General features: G+C 44.6%; 4 protein-coding genes and 1 long non-coding RNA gene across 5 annotated transcripts; 4 read left to right on the top strand and 1 right to left on the bottom strand.

The window, feature by feature from the left end:
• Nucleotides 1–201: 201 nt before the first annotated feature.
• On the top strand, nucleotides 202–4226 carry LOC117860571 (glucose-6-phosphate/phosphate translocator 2, chloroplastic). Its single transcript, XM_034743890.2, has 6 exons — nucleotides 202–490; nucleotides 1365–1858; nucleotides 1947–2172; nucleotides 2693–2915; nucleotides 3221–3434; nucleotides 3931–4226. Exons 2-6 carry the CDS (start codon nucleotides 1370–1372, stop codon nucleotides 3940–3942), a joined length of 1164 nt encoding a protein of 387 aa, XP_034599781.1. The 5' UTR covers nucleotides 202–490; nucleotides 1365–1369; the 3' UTR covers nucleotides 3943–4226.
• Nucleotides 4227–5338: 1112 nt separating this feature from the next.
• On the top strand, nucleotides 5339–6781 carry LOC117860572 (fatty acid desaturase 4, chloroplastic-like). Its single transcript, XM_034743891.2, has one exon. It carries the CDS (start codon nucleotides 5535–5537, stop codon nucleotides 6447–6449), a length of 915 nt encoding a protein of 304 aa, XP_034599782.1. The 5' UTR covers nucleotides 5339–5534; the 3' UTR covers nucleotides 6450–6781.
• Nucleotides 6782–7041: 260 nt separating this feature from the next.
• Nucleotides 7042–9952, bottom strand: LOC117860568 (CRS2-associated factor 2, mitochondrial). The gene is made up of 5 exons (XM_034743889.2): nucleotides 9301–9952; nucleotides 8477–8604; nucleotides 8167–8392; nucleotides 7924–8051; nucleotides 7042–7759 (listed from the first exon to the last, which is right to left on the bottom strand). Exons 1-5 carry the CDS (start codon nucleotides 9935–9937, stop codon nucleotides 7646–7648), a joined length of 1233 nt encoding a protein of 410 aa, XP_034599780.1. The 5' UTR covers nucleotides 9938–9952; the 3' UTR covers nucleotides 7042–7645.
• A 60-nt stretch (nucleotides 9953–10012) lies between these two features.
• Nucleotides 10013–16537, top strand: LOC117860775 (uncharacterized). The gene is made up of 7 exons (XM_072294558.1): nucleotides 10013–10033; nucleotides 10094–10386; nucleotides 10426–10450; nucleotides 10526–10755; nucleotides 15478–15580; nucleotides 16163–16444; nucleotides 16532–16537. The coding sequence occupies exons 1-7, from the start codon at nucleotides 10013–10015 to the stop codon at nucleotides 16535–16537; spliced, it is 960 nt and encodes a 319-aa protein (XP_072150659.1).
• Nucleotides 10759–14333, top strand: LOC117860573 (uncharacterized). Its single transcript, XR_004641517.2, has 2 exons — nucleotides 10759–13573; nucleotides 13659–14333. It is a non-coding gene; the product is annotated as an uncharacterized lncRNA (long non-coding RNA).
• Nucleotides 16538–19948: the final 3411 nt, after the last annotated feature.

Genomic DNA, 19948 nt, shown 5'->3' with positions numbered 1-19948 from the left:
TGAAATGCATGCCTCACCAGCCACTGTTCCATTCCATAAAACCCCAAACCAAACCCATGTGCACCCCAAAACTATGGTCGGGTACCCTGGTCTCCCTACAAAAGACATTTGCACAAAAGACCCCGTACTTCCCCATCCTAACCAAACCACTCGTCAAAAGGGCAAAAAAACAAACAAAGACACGCGCACCGGCACCTACCAAGCCGCCACCTTCCTCCCCCTTTATACTCGCGACTCGCCGGAAGCGAACCGCTCCTCGTGCCACCTCCTGCTCTTCCTTGTGATCTCCGAATTCCCATCTCAGATTCCAAGGGCCGCCCGGTGCGATCCCCGTCTCTCCCCGCCCACCATATATCCAGAGGCTCCGCCCCCGCCTCGAATCCCTCGCGAAAACTCCCGCCGTCACCAGCTGCTATTGTTCTGATTTGAGCCGGGCGGATTGATCCCGGGAAGAGGTGTTGCCGTTCTTGATTGGTTTGTGGGAGGAAAGGTAAGATCCGTTCTTTTGATCCTGCAAAGTTCGTTCCTTTTTTTTATTTTTTATTTATTGTATTAGTCTGCATAGCCGGTGGATGATCTTTACGACTTTACCCCTTGGGGGAGCGCCGGCGGCCGCCGTTTGAACCACGGCCGCCGCCTTCCTTCTCCCCCCACCCCTGTTTCCGTGCCGGCCGCCACCACCTGCTGGCGCCGGCTACTTGCCGCTATAACAACACCCGACTGCACCCGTGCACCACATCACCTTCATAGTTTCTCCCCTTTTTCATCCATTTTTTTTACCGCGATTCAAGGCCAATCTATTTTTCCCCTTGTGCGTATGGGTATTAACTGAAAAAGGTGGGTGCTTTGCATGTGAAATCTGCCTGAATAGATCACGGGTGTTCGAACCCTCGTAAGAAGAAAGGTGACACCCTTACGTGTAGATTACAACTCGAAAACGATGTCCTGGATGCAATTTGTCCTCATCTCGTATTTTAGCTTTTAGCATATGGGGATTGATCGATGAGATTTTAGATGGCGGTGGCTTTGCCGTGTAGAATTCTGTAGTACTGTCTTTGCAAGAAGCTGATGACTTGTTGAGTGAAGAAAGGTTTATGTTTCGATTATTCATGATATTACTTCAAATGACACCTTTGACCAAAGAAATATCTAGAATTTCTTCGAAGCAGTCTTCTGAGGAAAGTTTTCATGTCACTTTCTGTATAGCGCTGATGTATTGATCTGCAACACAAAGAAAGCTTTTTATTCAGAGCAACATCAGAATTTGTTTTATTCAATTTTTGAGGGAAAAGTCCAAGCTTTTGTGTCACTTTCTATATGTACTTCATATGCTGCCATCTAAAACCTTCTTTGTTGATCTGCAGAAGCCATGTTACCTTCTGTGAGGCTCTCTCCTGCCCCTGCAGCTTTCTCAGGCTCCAGCCTACGCTCAAAATCAGCTTCAATTCCATCCATTTCCAGTCTCAAACCCTCAAAATATGTGGTCTCCTCCCTCAGACCACTCTACCTTGCACCGCTAGATGGTCCGCGCACTGCCGAGCTTAAGGCTCAGAGGCAGCCACTTGAATTCCGGTGCGCAGCTTCTGCTGCTGATGACAAGGAGTCCAAGGCTGAAGTGGTGCCAGTCCAGTCAGAAGGTGCACAGAAGCTAAAGATCTCCATCTATTTTGCGACCTGGTGGGCGCTGAATGTGATATTTAACATTTACAACAAGAAGGTTCTCAATGCTTTCCCATACCCCTGGCTCACCTCCACACTCTCCCTCGCCTGCGGCTCTGCGATGATGATTTTCTCATGGGCCACCCGTCTTGTTGAGGCTCCCAAGACCGACCTAGATTTCTGGAAAGTCCTTTTCCCGGTGAGTTGGTTCTTTCATGTCCATTGTTCTTTTCTATTGTATCTGCATGGAAAAAAGTGTAACCGAATTTGGTGATTAATTGATGAAGGTTGCTGTGGCACATACAATTGGCCATGTTGCTGCGACGGTGAGCATGTCTAAGGTGGCAGTATCATTCACGCACATAATTAAAAGTGCGGAACCTGCATTCAGTGTCTTGGTGTCGAGGTTCATCCTTGGGGAGACATTCCCAGTTCCAGTCTATCTCTCTCTTCTTCCAATCATTGGTGGTTGTGCTCTAGCTGCTGTCACAGAGCTGAACTTTAATATGGTTGGTAAGTATAAATTGTTTCTTTGGTATTCTCTTCCAATTACTTGCTTAGAAATTAATGTAGGATTTTTTTGAATTGTTAGTGTAAAGGCTAAATTTTAGAAACATGCATTTAATTATGAGCTAAATAAGGCCGTTGCTTCCAATTGCTTTTGAAGAAATTTGATTTGTGAAATTACTCTTTTGCTCTATAATCTCTATCTAGATTTCTGTGCGTTTCATGAACTTATGGAGACTTGAAAAAAATACTGAAAAATAGATAGAATTATTAATGGTCTAAGGAACCTAGATGGAAAAAAGCTACATATGTATATTCTTGTCCTCTTTTCTAACAAATGAAACGCGTTGATGTCCTTTTTCTCCCATTTTTTTCCGTGAAGTTTCATGCCTAGATTTAAGCTTAGAGAGAGACAAAATAGGAGTTGCTAATAAGTTTGAATTGTTTTAAACAGTCTTTCTCATGTTAGGTGAAACAACTGTTCTCCTTTTCATGATGTTAATGTAAACCATTTGCCTTCCACCAGGATTTATGGGTGCTATGATATCCAACCTTGCATTTGTTTTCCGCAACATCTTCTCGAAGAAGGGCATGAAGGGGAAGTCTGTCAGTGGCATGAATTACTATGCTTGCCTGTCAATAATGTCCCTTGTCATACTAACTCCATTTGCTATTGCTATGGAAGGCCCCCAAATGTGGGCTGCTGGTTGGCAAAAGGCTCTTGCGGAAGTTGGCCCAAATGTTATCTGGTAAACAAGAAGTTAATGGTTTACAATTTTCCTTCTATATTTGTCGTATTGTAGATTGTAGTATGATCCCAAACTGCATGAGGTGGCTTGAAATGGTCTCAATGTTCTTGTTATATTAAGAGGGAGACCTACTTGCATGACTATTTCTTTTACTCTTCTGTTGGGCATATACATGTTAGACTTCATCGCTGTCCTTATGAAGGACTATAAAATATGCTGGATTAGTGTCAGTATTTATGGCAATCTCATATCACAAATTTATACATGTTGATATTTTTCTAATGTGTTACTGTTGAATTTTGTAGGTGGATTGCTGCTCAGAGCGTGTTCTACCACTTGTATAACCAGGTGTCTTACATGTCTCTGGATCAGATTTCTCCATTGACGTTTAGCATTGGCAATACAATGAAGCGCATATCAGTGATTGTTTCGTCAATCATCATCTTCCACACACCTGTCCGCCCTGTCAATGCGCTTGGAGCTGCCATTGCCATCCTTGGCACATTCCTGTACTCTCAGGTAATTTGGCTGTTTTATAATTTCCACGTGGTTGCTGTTTTCCTGTATAGACTGAAATGATCATTGTTTTCTGAACTAGGGAAAGAAAAAGGAATTTATGTGTAGCGTTAGTTTTCACTAGTCAATCTGTGTCTACAGATGTGTGGTCCATGACAAACAAGTGCAAAAATTGGCATAGCTTACTTTCTTTATATGCTTAGTTGTTTTATCCTACTTTTCAATCTTGGCAACTATCATTCAAACTAGTAGGATGGTTTGCTTTGAGGGTTAGTAACATCAGAATAGCATAGTTGTAGGTAGGCATGAAGATAAATCTTAAAATGTTTCTTCCACATTGAAATACATACAGTACAGTGATAAGAATTATGTGCTTGCAAAACCTTATTTACAAAACTGGAAAGAGAAAATCACTGATAATCTTGTGCTGTATGGATTTTGATTCATCAAGTGAGTGATATGTATGCTAAACTCCCTGCAAAATTGCATTCTGATGCAGGCAAAGGCATGAGGTTGAAACTTTGGCAAGATCAGAGGGCCATGGATGATGAACGTCTCCGCACAACGAATCCAGTTTTGCTTGTGCAAGCATCATGTAGATATAGGGTTAGGTTTCCATATGAGGTCTAATAATGGATCAATGGCTGCTGTTTCCCTGTCACTCGTTTGTTGACCACAAACTGAAATCCATAGGCCATCAAGTGTGGTTGAGTGTATCCAAATAATATTGTAACGGAGTTCGCCGATGCTGTTTCTTTCCGGGTATATAATCGGTCATCCGAATCCCGGTTTCAATAGTTTGTGCTGATCAAGGGTTATTCGAATTTTATGCATTCCAGTGTTTAGCAGGGTTCACTTTCACACCATGAATACTTGAGCACCCTGCTTCATTCACCTCCATTTGAGATTGTCTGAGCTGACAAACATCAAGACTGCAATAGAATGAACAGTAGTGCTTTGTTTCGCTTTGCCTTAACTGCCAGTTTTGAAATCATCAAAGGTGCATAGTGCATGAAATATGATGCATGATGGTTGCAATCTTGAGGTTTTTTTTTGGATCTTTTTGGGGTGTGTGGGAATTCTTTCATTCTTTGTGTTCCTACAGGCTACAGCTTTTTCTGGCGGCTGCTCAAGGGCGACGTCACAGCCTCATGGGTCCAGATCCGTGGGCCTCTCTGTGGCTGCGGATGCAGCAGCAATGCCGCAATGGATCGGGCTGAGGTTGATGCTTCATTGCTTCCGTTCCGTTCCATTTTACATGGCCAGCAACTGCACAAGGCGTACTTTCTGTAGAGACCACACAATCCAGCCCGCTGTGCGAACTTTTTGAGCTACGTCAGCACACTGTTTCAGTCAACTCTTCTGGTATTTTCCCATCTAAAAATATACATGCAGTGCACCTATGGCATTAATGTAGGGCGTATTTTGGCATAAAAGTTATTAAAATTATATTTTGAACTTCAATTTCTCTTTAGATTTTAACTTCCAATCACTATCATCTTTAAAATACTTTAAAAAGTACAAATTTGTTGATGCAGCTTTTATGAATTATGCCTGCATTTGACTAGTTGTTAGTGGAAACATGTATGTAGTTTGCGTAATGTTGAAACATTTCAAATCAAAATACAAGCTACAGAAGCAGACGTCTTATTTCTTAATGAAATGCTTGCTCAGTCAAGTTCTTGAAAAAAGATAAATAAAAATAGACGAGGAAGAGAATTACTATAGGGCTGAACACTTAAATATTAATATAAAAATTAGTTTGGAAAATTAGTTTTATGTTAATCGGACTCTAGCTTCTCAGAGGTAAAAAAAAAACCCTGCAAAACTACCCCATTTCTTTCTTCAAAAAATTACATTAAATTATTCCAAATATGTCCCTGGTCCTCATCTTCCGCCTTCCATCTCCCCACGTATATCCCCATCACACCACACATCCATGCATAACCATACACCTGCACTTTAAGCGAGAGGCAAATTAAAGACAGACTTCCACGCCATTTGCCGTTCCAGTTTCCTCAAGCTCTCCGTTTGATACAGACCTCAGCTAGCAGCTCACGAATCACGAGCTCGCACGTCACGCGCGGATCGCGAGCCGCAGCCATGTACACCCTCACCCCGCGCTGCCACCTCCCGCCGCTCCGCCGGTCGCTGCCGCCGTGCCAGGCCGCCTCGACGACGACGTCGCCGCCGCCGCCGCTGCCGTCATCATCACTGTCCGCCCTGTCGCGCGCCGATCCGGACGAGCTGCGGTCGACGTGGCCGCAGCGGGCGTGGACACTGGCGGGCTCGGCCGCCATCCTCTCCTCCCTCTCCACGTCCGCCTCCCTCGTCGCCGCGGGCTCGGGGGGCTCCGCCGCCGAGCCCCTCGCCGCGGCGCTGGCCGCCTACTCCCTCGCCGACCTCGCCACGGGCGTCTACCACTGGTTCGTCGACAACTACGGCGACGCCAACACCCCCGTGTTCGGCGCCCAGATCGCCGCGTTCCAGGGCCACCACCGCTACCCGTCCACCATCACCCGCCGGGAGCCCTGCAACAACCTGCACGCCCTCGCGCGCGCCGCCGCGCTCGCGCTGGTCCCCGCCGACGCCGCGCTCTCCGCCGCGTCCGCGCCCGCGGCGGCGCACGCCTTCGCCGGCGCGTTCGCGGCCTGCGTCGTGCTCAGCCAGCAGTTCCACGCGTGGGCGCACGAGAAGCGCCGCCGGCTGCCGCCCGGCGTCGAGGCGCTGCAGGCCGCCGGCGTGCTCGTGTCGCGGGCACAGCACGCCGCGCACCACCGCCAGCCGTACAACACCAACTACTGCATCGTCAGCGGCATGTGGAACGGGGTGCTGGACAGGTACAGGGTGTTCGAGGCGCTCGAGATGGTCGTCTTCCTCCGCACCGGCGTCCGGCCGCGGTCGTGGGACGAAACCGACGCCTCGTGGATGGAGGTTGCCGGAGACGATGTGGCCGCCACAGCCGCCGCCGGTGACGATGGCTTGTTGCAGACGGCGTCGAGCATCAGCTCTGACTGACGGTATGCACTGACGCACATAGAAGTATACAGCTACCGCACAGTAATTGAGACAGCACTACACAAGAATGTTGATATCAAAAGGAACTTTTTATTGTTTTAATTCATGGGATTAAAGACTCATGACAGTTCTCATTTGGAGGAACAATGGTGCTAGGCTGGAGAGAAACACAATCAAAGAAAGTTTTTAGTTTTTTTGGTTAATCCCAACAGTATATATTCTTTCCTGCTATTTTCTCCTGTTCTGTGTAAAGATTATGTTGTAATACTGTAGCTAGTCTGGGAAAGAAAGTTTGGTGATATTTGAAATTCGATATCAAAATGCTTTTCCTATCGTGCTCTAGAATTTCCCTTGCCAACAGTTTTCCTGTGGTTGAAAATTCAGAGGTTTTCTATTATGTGGTGCGAATCTTTTGCGTTATCATAGCGAGATGCTCGAGGAATTTCAGAGTTCTTTTGTCTTTTCTTCAGAAAGTTTAGAGCCAGCCAAGCCACTTTCAAATGATGAGTGGCCTGAGATGATCCACATTTTCAGTCTTTGCTGAACCAATGGCATCAATTACTGGCTTAAAGTTACAAGCATGGTAGAGCCATACAAACAATGCAGATTCTCTTTCTAACATAACATAATTCTCGTTCAGTACACCGTAATGTCTGTACCTCATCAAAGCTCAAACAAACTTGTCCCCAATTCAAATGGATTCAATCTAATCCCTACCTATCCGAATAACGCCTAGTTAAGAGTCAGGCTACACACTATCTGTTCAAAAGGGCATGGTCCCAATTTGTCACACCTCTTAATCTAGAGTAGCGATTTCCATCCAGACAGTCAAAGCTACAGAATGAAACAGTTGAGGCCAGAGGATGGAAGACTGACTATACGGATCCCACTGCAGGAACTACAAGTGATCGTAATGCATCACTTTCTGAAGATGCGGCTGCATATTGAAACAGTAAGCATTAGATTGCTGTGCACTCAAACTGGAGCAGGTATCATTCTCTTTTCTGCGGCACTGCATCCTTGGCAGCAAACCAACACCAAGAAAATGTAGACGACCAATCTGATCATTAGCTGCAGTTCCTTGTAACCCACCATCTGAAAACAGTTACCATGTAATTTTCAGAGATCATATCCAGGGGAAAGTCATCGAAGCAGCTTGTGTTAGCAACTTCTCTGGGTATAGGCAGATGCTAGCATCATTGTGGCCTGGAAGTGCACTGAGCTGAAACTGAATGCTCCTGATTAACTTTCCCACTCCAGAGTATAATTTGTTCGTCTTTAAATAATATGGGAACACAGGGAACCAAATCCTGTGAAATGAAAAAAAAAGAATAAATGAAACAATCATCAAATTTTCTATGGCTCGCAAACTAGAGGTTAAGACAGTAATACTTCTAGATGCATAGAAACTTAAAAAAAAGGGAAGACTGAGTGTATAATATGGCAGCAGATGCCTAGGAACAATGGAACATACCCTCAGCTTCACACCAATTTTCTTGCAGTCACTAGTCCCAACATGAGAGCAATCTAGTCTGACAACTTCCACAGTCTTAAAGGCCTCTCTCACTTTATCAACAACATTGACATAGACACCATTCCTAGCTGCACAACGCAGAAAGATTCAAACTTTGATGAAACAAATAACTCAATATCGGAACCACATGATGGAGTTGTGAGCTCATATAATTCAAATGCTTATAAAGTAGTCTCAACTTACTCAGTTTCGTAAGTGGTGGAGAATTTAACCCTTTGTTCCTCAATTCTTTTGTTTCCTCAAAAGTCATCCCTTCAGCAACATTTTGCACAAGCCTAGGATAAATGGGAGCTAATGGTTTCCACAACATCAATGGTATGGCAGGCCTCTGTTTTGGATCATAGTTCCGACCACGATGCAAGATAAGGATGTTTATGTTGCGGTATATGATTTTGCCACCTGTTTTATCCTGCACAATGTGCACTCACATGAGGACATGACAAATAGGCACAGAGAGAAGAGAACATATCCTAGTATTCTCAAGCATGTAGACCTCGAGATGGAAGCATATGTTGTCCATGTCAAGTGTTGGCACTCCCAGACATTTGATCCTCACAGCTTCTGCACGTTTCCAGTGGTTGTGGATGTCATCGAGCATATTGTGCGTTACACCACCTTTACCTGAGAGCATGAAACATCATTTTTTACCAGAGCACAGAAATCTTTCTAAGATAAATGGAATGTCCTTGACATGACTGAGGAAAAAATTCAGATGCAACACCGAACCAGTATATTCTGCTAACATCCTTTACATGCAATGCAACACATGGATTTTACATACAATTTGGTATTCATTATGATGCTTCATATTAAGATGTTAATCCAACCCATGATATTAATTGTTCAGAATGCAAAATTGATTCTATGCTATATGAGCAAAACTTGCAAGGTTTAGAAAATACTACTGCAAATTTTGATCTTTTCTACTCAAGAGAAGAGGAAACTGCAACCAAGCACCATTTCCCCTATATGCCAATGCCAACAACAACACATTTTCCTTGCACATTTCACCCCCAAAAGTGAACACTTCAAGAGGCATTGATTGAACTTTTTGCAGATGTAAAAAGGTGACCCACACGCAAATGAAAAGATGGAGCATTCACAGACATGAGCAATCTTTAGGTTCAATCTTTTGAAACCAATACCAACTATCTTGCTGGTACAATTTCTTTTCATAAGATCCAGCCCATTTCACAAAAATGGCACTTGACTAAGCTTAATCAAACAACTAACCAACACCAGGTTTGGTAATCTCTAACAAAAAGCATCACCAACATAAGGATACACCATTTTGGTACTGGGAGCAGCAAAACTCACCCAAATTGATCTGCCGTGAGCAGTCGCTGTGCCGGTACCTCTCAACCAGCTCCGCGACCTCCTCCTCCGACAGCGGTTCCCCAAGAACCTCCTCCCTGCTCCTCTCAACGCCTTCTCCATCCCCGCCTCCGCCTCGCCCGGCGGCGACACCGTCCCATGGCCGGTCAAGGCGGCCGGGGCCGAAGGGCGAGAACCGGGTGGGCTCGCGGAACCCGATGGGCCTCCACGCCGGGTCCGTCTCCGAGTACGAGTACCTGAAGTCGAAGGGAAGGTCGGAGTGCGCAGGCTCGTCGGGCCTGATATTTCCCGCCAGGGCCTTGGGCTTCGGGGGCGGCGGCGGCGGCGGCGTCGAGGGCGCTCGAGGTGGGCTCTTAGGGATCCGCGTAAACGGTGGATCGTCGTCTGTGTAGGAGTGGGGTGAGGAGGAACTCAGGAGGCGACCCGCCAGGGCCTGGGGGCCATGGGTGGGGCGCCGCCATGGAAGAAGTTCGCGAGAAAGAAACATTTTTTTGTTGGGTTGGGAGCGAGAGGAGGAAGATGAACCTGGCTGGTCGTTTTGAGGCTTGAGGACGGAGCTGGGCTTTGTGGGCCCTTGGTTTGCATGGTTCGGTCCAGCCAGATCTACCCGTGAGCCCATATTTATTTTCTTTTGGCCCACTTGAATGCATCGCATTTGGGCCATCCGAAGCCATCGCCGACCCAGGGAACCTATATGGCTTCTGGAATTTTTTTCGTTACGTGGCTTCCGATGTATAAGATTCGTGCGGTGTATATTATCCGTTAGATTTGGTAGGTACTCCGTGAGCCGCTATCGTCTTCTTCCCTTCTCCGTTTTCCTGAGCCGCAGGCTCCGTCACCGCCGCCGCTACGCCGCTCGTCCTCCCCTCTCCCCGCGGCGGCGGCGCCGCCGCTCTCTAGCTCCCCCACTCATAGAGATGGCGTCCGAGCCCCCCGCCGGGCTCCAGCAGCGGAGCAACACGAACTTCGCCGGCGCCATGGCTACAACGCTATAGATACTGAGGATGGTTACAAAATACGGATTTGCCATCTGTTGAACATTCCCCGTACACGTGACAAAACACTGAGGTAACTGCTTTCTCTCTGTACTCTCTCATGAATGATTAGTCTCCAGAGGCTAGAGTTTTGGAAGGTGCTTTGCTAGTAAATGGGCTTCCCTTTGCACCAATTTCTATATTCCTTTTTCCTGCATCATGCATTTCGATAGTTCCAGTATGGCTTTCTGAAACAATGGCTTAAGCTTGCTTATCCAAACATGAAGCAGCAGAATGAACAATCGCAATCAGCATCTACTACTAATACGCCAAGGCATCCAATTGAATATTGGATGGGCAAGTTCTTAAGTGACGATGGTACTAATCCAATGAGATATGCTTTGGAAGAGAATGATTTCCTACGCAGGGTATACCAGCAATATGGATGCACGTGCTATCCATAGCATTTCAAACTTAGCAGATGGTAATATAGGAAACATGGCTGCATAAGGGGGGATTATATGGCAGCAGAACGAACATGCCTGAAAGATCACTGGCACAACCCAGAGAAACAAGTGGTCAGCATGAGAGTATACGGATGCACTACGAGAAATGTTCTGACCAGTGAATCAAAAAGTATTATAAACATATTTTTTTTCATAAATCTTGATTTATAACACTAAAGTGACGCGAATCTTTCGTCATTTGTCGAGCGTCATAAACCGCGACCAGTGACGTTTCTTATTTCGGTGCATCACTAAAATAATGACGAATGAAAATTTATCTCACATGTCGTCATAAACTGGCATGCCACGTCGGACCACAATCTGATGTGGTATGACGGTTGTAACGAACTGTTTCGTCATAGATTGAATTAGGCCCAGTTCTTGTTGGACCGAGCCCAATAATTACTGTCGTCATAGATTGATTTAGGCCCAACTTGTTATGCTGAGCCCAATAATTGCTATCGTCATATATTGATTTATGCCCGATTCTTTTTGGACCGAGCCCAATAATTGTTGACGTCCTAACTTGATTTAGGTCCAATTCTTGTTGAATCAAGCACAACATATGCTGGCATCATAACTTTGTTTAGGCCCAATTCTTAATGAATTTAGCCGAACAATTGCTGATGTCATAACTTTGTTTAGGCCTACGAAATAATGGGACGAGCCCACGAAATTTTAGGCCTAGTTATTTTCGGGTGTAGCCTAGGTAGCTCTTAATTAAAATATAATCTAATTTAATATTACATACAAATCAATTCGGATTGATAGCATAATTAATCTTTACATACCACACATACAAATAAATATTTCTCATCACACTTCACACATTATTATTCATGACCAAAGAACAAGCACAAGCATATTGTCCATAAGAGATCACAAACCACTGCACATGATATCTCTTTGACAAGAACAAAGCTGACCTGGAAACACATTGAGCACAAAACCACAATACTCACATACCAGCACAAGCAGCTGGGAGGACATGAGTAGATGCCTAAGAAATACATTGACCTTACCCTTTGAAGTCTAGCAGTTGATGAAGGAGGTACTTAGTCTCTCTTACTGCTTTCTTCAAACTCTCAATCTTCTTAGATTGCATTTTCATTGCTGCATCTGAAGCTTGTGACTTTATCTTCAAGTCGCTCAACATTTGCTCCTGTTCAACAACTTGTTGTCTTAGTTCTGCAGCTTCTTATAGCCCTCCTAAAGAAACATCGGATCTTGAGCTTGTAGCTGAGGCTGGCTGCACGGCCTCAAGGAAGGGACTTGACTGCAAATCATAAGGATCAGAATTTGGTACTGTAACCCCAAGGATTATTTTCAATATTTCAGCCTACAAGGAGCAGAACTTAGACATCAATCTTAAACAAAGCAACTGAATAAAGTAACGAATACAGGAGCAGGATAATCACTTGTTTAGTTACATACCGCGATATGTGATTGAATTTCAGAAATGTAGGAACATGATACTAGGCCCTACACAATAAGTATTTGGTCAGTTGTCTTATATATAAGGAACATAATGTACCATGACCATAGAAATGCAGATGTCAGCCTTGCAGATAGATCTAGAACGACCAGGTAAGAGAAGAATCTCAAATCTAACACAATACACGGAGAAATTTACTTTTCGCTAAAGAAATACTCCAGCAGCATGGGGTCGTGACCACATCTAGGCGTAACTAAGCTCCGCTCCAAATAGAAATAAACTTGAGCAAAGTGCTCTCTGGTGAAGTAGATGTAGATCCAAAATATTGGAGGGGACTATAGAGAAAAGAAATGAGATTCTCACTTGTGGAGCTCGAAGATGCAGTGGCGCATGGTTGGACGGGGTAGCCGGTGCTTGCGTGACATTCTCGCTCAACTGCTCAGCTGCGCAAGCATGGGTGCAGCCGCTGCAAGGACGCTGGAATGTTTCTCCAAGAGTGCTGCCGACCATGCCGCACCTTGATGCCCGCCGCTCGTGGAGCTTGCCACCGCCGCTGAGGTACCCTGTGGCCGCTGAGGTCAGCCGCCACAGCAGGTCTAGTTGGACTTTAGAGCCATCAGAGAGGAGAGTGCTGATTTTGGAAATACAAGGTAGGAGTTTGAAGGGGTACTGCGATAGCCATGTTTTTATTATTTGGGGGAGGTGAGGGAATACCAAATTTGAAGATCCCACTTTCAAGTTCCTAGGTGTGAAATGAAAATTTGGTAAGCTGTACTTGCTGCGGGATCCCTGACAAGATTGTGCGCTCTTATCGGACCCATTTGTCAGCGAAGCTGGGTGCATTTCATCTTGCATACAACATAGGCGGGAGACGAATATCTGGAAGAGGCCCACATTTCAGTGAACCTGGTTGCGTTTCCAGTCGTTGACCACAAAGGGTAACAACTGTTTTTCTCCAACTATAATGTCTACGCGTCTATTTTTTTAACTCATGTGGATGTCACGATTTTACTTCCTTTTATCCTGACCAAAGCGCGCTTGTGTACCTATCGAATTTTCGTATGCGTACCCGTGAACGAAAGCCTGCATATTCCACTCTATACTCGTGGCAGGATTCCTGATCAGTGTAGACCTGCGTTTTTTGAGCATCCCACATATTTTCATGGCTACTGTAATCCCGTTAGGTGTGAGTTGGAAGAAGGTGCACTGCGTTGTTGATGGGTCATGGTGCTTCAATAAATAGGAGTGCCCCCAAGACCTTTGCTCATCGGCTCTTCATCTTACACGCATTGTTTAGTGGTTGTGCTAGGCGACCTACTTCGTTCTGCATCCTGTGAGAGGTAAGCTCATAGCTTCTGCATCTTGTTTATAGGTTACCATCATTGCTTGTGGTCATTGCTTATAATTTTTAGTTCTGTTGGTAAGTGTTTGTAGGACGATGGCTGGTCAAGTGAACGGAGCAGGCAACTTCGATGCTGTGCCACCTCCACAACAGCCAGGCTTCGTTGATCCATATGACTGTACGACATGGAAGAAGCGGATGAGGATGAAATAGGGAGCTGAAGAAATCCGTGTTCGCTTGGCTGCAGGACCACGGTTACAATCGTGTTCTTCGCAGTGGTCGCTTTATGTGCCCTTATTGCTTTCTTGCCCACCGGACAAGGCGTATTCATGACATCCTGCAACATACTTCTAGCATTGGTCGCTCGGGTCGTGTTACCCTGGACTCGAGGGCTAGGCATCGTGCATTGGAGGACTATCTCTATGGCGAACCTCGTTTTGCTGCATTCCATGCCACCGCAGGTATGCCGGAATAAGCTTATGCCACATACATCTCCTGTGTCCGATGCATTGCATCTGCGTGTTGTGACACTTTCGTGTAACAGAGATGACTTTATTTGTATCATCTGGATCAGTGGTTTTAGCCTGTCAGTGCCTGGTGACAGTGCTTCAGTTTAGTATTTAAAATTTGTATGGTTTTATTGTTGTGTGTGTGTGCGCACCTGTGCCACTGTACGAGTGTGGATCTGCAGGGATGTATCATGTATGTGTACTTAAGAATGTGGTCTAATAAGAACGGTCATGGTTTGTTCATTACTATTTCAGAACAGAGGAACTTACGTTGTGTAACTTCTTTATATAAGCTGATAGTCCTCTATAATATGCTCCCTATTTAAGGCACAAAAGAAATCCCCTGTTGTTCACTGCCTCTGCTCTCTTCCTCGCATCTTTCCAATCTCCTCCGCCGCCTGACGAGCTACTCGTCCTTATGCCCAAATCCACCAGCATGGCTCAAAGCCAGACAAGCTTCTTAGAGTGCACGAACACACTCTTCTCTATGGCAAAAGACCTATCCCAGGAGTTTGGCACCCACATCGCCGTTGTCGCATTCTCCCCTACCAGCAAGCCCAAAGCCTACGAAGCACCCACCGCCGACTCCGTCCTCAGCACCTAACTTCCCGAGATCCATAGCTCGCCGTCTCCAGCTTGTTCTGAAATGGCGGGGGAGGCCGCCGCTAGGGTTGACGGAATGAAGTGGGAGGCAGAGGAGACCCCTTTCCTGGCTGAGGCGGAAAGGGCGCGTTAGGCTGCCGCATGGTTGAAGATCTTGGTGGCTTAGACAAGCGCGAGGAAACAGAACTGGTGGGAGGTGGACATGGAAGCTCTCGGGGCGGACGCCGTGCTGGTGTTTCGTTAGGGTGTTGGGGATTCTAAGGACCGACGTCCAACGCCACCTTGACGCAATAAAATCATCCCGGAAGGAGAAGATGCAACCTTAATCCCTTTTTGTTAGTGCTCTCACTGCAAGATAAATCATGAAGATGTTATGTGAACTTTTATGTTACCTTAATCCTTTTGTAATCCATGCAAGAAAGATTTATATGTTCTTCTTATGCATTATATTAGCATCAATCATACATATGATCCGTTCTCAAAAAATTGAATAGGCCGGACTAACATTTGTGATCTTTTATTGGGAAAAAGATAGAAAGATGCTTGTCTGAATTTTGGTAAGGTGAGCAAGGATTTCCTTTATTTTGAGAGATAGCCAAATAGGATCACATTATTTGTTAATAATAATCCCATATTGGTTTTAAATCTCTAAAAAACTGGATGCACTATTCCAACTACATTCTCATAAAATGAAACCTAAAATTCGATCCATCTTGGTTTCTAGGGGCATGTGAGTAGGAGAATGACCCATTGGGAATTAAATGAGGGAATAACATAAATTGGTTTCAAGTAACCATGCCTACACGAGAACCAAGGAAGACCGGCTGCGTGGATGTGGAAGATGTGTTATTACACGGCACTGGAACGTGGACAGTTGCCACGTTAATTCTCGGGTACAAATTAGAATTCGTTACAGCTCAAACCAGGGGACTGACCTCATTGTGGCTCCTCATCCTCTCATAGCCGGGAGGTGGCGCAATCACCCTCCTATCGCCACTAGGATGCGCCATTCCCGCCGTGGGCTGTTGCAGATCTGTGCAGGGAAGTCATCTTTGCGATGCTAGCGAAGCGTCGTGCCGACCATTCAATCGGTAAATACTCACATGAAACTTACATGTGGGACCCGATCGCGGTAAAGACTTCCTATTCGATCGGTAATAGGTTCGACCCACAGGGGAGCACATCTTCCTTTTTATTTACCACCCTATTTATCAGCTTAACTTACATGTGGGACCTTGGTTGGTTTATGCTGTTTTTGCAGAGCTTATATCGTCACAAAACCACCATGTAACAGCTAGTGACGATTTCTTTTTGGCTACAATGGAAACTTTTATGATGTTCCGTAATTTTGTCACTAAATTTGTTCGGATGTGAAACTTTGTGACGTTTTCAGATAGAAATGTCATAGATCTATGACGAGAACAAATGCGTCATAAAATTTTCATCATAGATCAACACATTTCTTGTAGTGGTAGATGCAAGGGAATAGGGGATGGATAATCACTCCACCAATCTCTATTTCAGTTAATGAAAGTACATGTTCATTCTGCCCTAACTCAAAAGTAGATGACAACATACTGGCGACATCCAAAATTATGTCAGTTGAGAAGGAATGTTATAGGAGAAGAGTAGGTTGTGGTCAGGCTAAGGAAGATGCTAATATTCAGCATGAGAATATGCAGAGCTGTTCAAGTGAACGTAGTTCAACATTTATTGAATCTATTACAAAGTACTACAATGAATCTAATTGCTTTTCAGTATTAAGAATTGTATAAATAAATATGTTTTTACATATTTTGCTAACTAAGTATTCTGATTATGATCTTATTTTTGTCACTACTCAGGTGTAATATTTGACAACAAGTATTCACATTCTAAGAGGATTCACTCTCCTACTCCTACAATCTTGTTACAACTTTTCATGTAGCTTTAGGTTTGCTTTCCTAGCTACAAATTTGTATTATATTCCGGTGATCCTGCAGGTTCCAAATCATCCTACAGTTTAGCATGTAAATGTTCCTATGTTCATTCCTTACCTTTAGATTTATAAAATTGCAAGTTCAAATGTCGACTTTCAAGTCCCCGACCCGTTATTTCCCCCTTCTACCCACATGACCCGTAAAAAAGTTAGGTACAAGGGTAGTTTTTTAGCACTAGAAATTTAAAAATTCAAATATGTATTGTATCACGGATCAAAAGAAGTCAAAATGCCGAGCTGGTAGGCACTCGGGAATTCACCTTTAAAATGCCAGGCAATTCCCAAAATGCCCACCATCCTCCCTTCTCCAATTCCTTAAGTATTTGATTGATTGATTGTTAAACTGATTGTACTATTGCATGCTTATGCCAGCCGATAGATGACCAGACTCTGCTCCAAAGCTAAGGAACTAGAAGACTTGAAGCAAACGATCTGGTCACCTTAGGAAACGTTTAGAATAATATAACCAACCTAATATGGACTGCATTGTTTTTAAATTATTTCTTTGGAATGTGTGCTTGCTAGCTAAACCCCAAAAAGGACATAATAGTCCTTTTTGCTATTGAAATGCCACATGCCATATTCACCCTAGACAAACTACATATTCTCTAAGCCACCCCATATTAGAAACCCTACGCTAGTCGAGTCACGCCCCATAAAGGGGGGATAAAACACCTGTTGGATCCTCTATGAAGAGGATCTAACAAAATATCATTCTTTTTATGAAACAAAAGCTTAGGAAGGGTTTTATCTTATGAAAAGCATGAGTTAAAAGATAAAATGATAATAATAGCAACCGCTAGGGTGTGTTATGGACTTGGGAGTAAGGGGACGGCCTCAGTGGAGGGTACTCCGTCCCAGAGCTTAATCCGGTCGCATAAGGACCGGTTTATTGGGCGAGTCTTTCTTGTGAACCGTATAGCCATATGTGCCAAAATGGCACAACCTTTGGGAGTGCCGTTTATGTGAGGCCTTGGTTCAAACCCCGCTAGCTGAACCTATTCATCCATCCCAAGGGGCCAAGGTGGGCAATGGATATGCTGGAGCAGGACCTTCGCATAGTCCCAGGTTCGGTCAGCATGGGTTGACTGAGAGAGGGTTAGAGGGCCAGAGGTCTTGTTTGATTTATTTTATGTGCATGTTCCCGGGATGAGATCCGCGAAGTGGATGATAGTGGCCCCTTTTTAGACCCTAGTGTTATCTGTGGATGGACCTAGGGAATGTTGTCCAGAGATGGACACGGGCGGGTATGGATCTCGTAGGTTAGTACCGCCTTTTCACGAAGGCATGGGCTGATTGGACGTATGGGGAAAGTGTACACTTTTGCGCAGAGTATAATCTATTCGAAGAGCAGCTCATGGTTATGAGCTCACTAAGTTAAAGCTCCCATGATTACCTCTGAAACTCTTTGGGTGAGAATTAGTGTTTTGGAAATGACGGATGAAGGTCGTGGACTGAATTCCAGAGTTAAAACCTGCAGACTGGTAGGGAAGGTAGTTTTCCCCTGCAAAACCACAACTTCCATTTAATAATATAATAATAACTTTTAGAGAGTCTTTGCAAAACTCACCTTTCTTAATCCACTTTGCATATGTGAGATGCTTTAGGCATAGGTTTTGCCCCTCAATCATACACCTTGTCCACCTCTCAAAATGCATATAATTACTTAATAATTGTTGGGATTTGCTGAGTACCAACCATAAGTGTACTCAGTCTTGCCTTCATCATGCAGATGTAGATCTCCAGGTGTTTAGACCATCTTGTTAGTTGATGGCCACCACTTCGCTGCGCTAAGGTGAAAACCTTTCTTTTATTAAAATATACGCCTTTTATTGCTTAAAATACTGAACTGTGATGATAACTGTATTAGCCTACTCATCTAGGGACTAATACATGTGATCAGTAGGACTCCCGGAGGGAGGTCCCCACAAATAGAGTGTAAAAAATGGACTGTACTCTTATTTGAAATAAATGCAACAATTTACAGAGGTCCTGATTTTTTTCCTGCATTGAAGTTTTACGGCAAATCGTGCAAGATTCCAAAATTCTAAACATGATGACTAGCTGGCTCAATATTTTCGTGCCGTCTACTCTCCCATCAACTGTTGTTTTCCGGCATTTATACGAAGAGGACAGGATGTCCACGCATCACACAACTACACAAGGATGCGAGTACGCGACACAGAAAGTCTATCATTTACACGCATCTGTTGCTAATGCAATTCTCGTATCCATTTACTATAAGTTTCTCAAGAAAAATATCTATGTGCTAGCTTGGTTCTCAACTTTAATACTCCCTTTGTCCCAAATTACTATTCGTTTTGACTTTTTTAGTTACATAACTTTTGCTATCTATCTAGACATAATATATATTTAGGTGCATGTCAAAGATTATGTATTTAGAAAAGTTAAAATAAGTAATAATTTAAGACGGAGGGAGTATGTCTATATTCTAATGGATGGTCATCTTTTTTCCAGTTTTCTTGCACGCAAGTATCAACTCATCACGAATTTCAACAGCATACAAGTAGACCTTACGTGTGCTCATATTTCTATCTTAGTCAACCCATAGAGATAGGGATATATGTGCTCTCCTGTGTACCCTTGAGTTTAGAAGCAATGCAAGCAATGATTTGACTGCTTGAGGGAAGAGTAGAGGGCATAGCCTCTGGCCTCTGCCCTAGCTAGGGCTTGTCGGGGAAAGAAAGAATGCATGGCTCTAAGAATTTTTGAGACGATGTAATTCAAATTTGAACCAATTAAGTCTCACTCAATTCTTTTCAGCGCTGCTAGAGTCACTAACTTCTGACGAGAGCACTTTGTGCCGGGTGCTCGAGACCTCGAGTAACATCCGACGAAGCAAACTACTTCTGTTCCTACTGATACACGGATGGTCGAGGCAGGGCCACGCGAGCCGTCCATCGCGACGACCTCGGCACCTCGCGTGCTCTTGTACTCTTCTTCTTCCCTCTGCCAGCCTGCGTTACTTCCCTGTCAGATCACTAATCCTGATCCCGCAAGAAGTCCTCGCATGGGTCCCTGTCAGATCACTAATCCTGATCCCGCAAGAAATCGCCGCATGGGCGCACTACGGGAACCAGAAACTTTGCCGAGTGCCACAGGCACTCGGCAAAGACACGAAAACACTCGGCAAAGGCTCGGCAAAGAGCACACGGTAAATTTCCTGTCGGCAAAGCCTAGTTTGCCGAGTGTCAAATCTCGAGCACTCGGCAAACATTTTGCCGACCGCCAAAAAACACTCGGCGAAAATATGTACTCGGCG

The sequence above is a fragment of the Setaria viridis genome, chromosome 6 (genome assembly GCF_005286985.2).
Source record: "Setaria viridis chromosome 6, Setaria_viridis_v4.0, whole genome shotgun sequence".
Taxonomy (NCBI): Eukaryota; Viridiplantae; Streptophyta; class Magnoliopsida; order Poales; family Poaceae; genus Setaria; species Setaria viridis.
The sequence above is the reverse complement of the archived record's forward strand: the minus strand, read 5'-3'. Positions and strand labels throughout refer to the sequence as shown.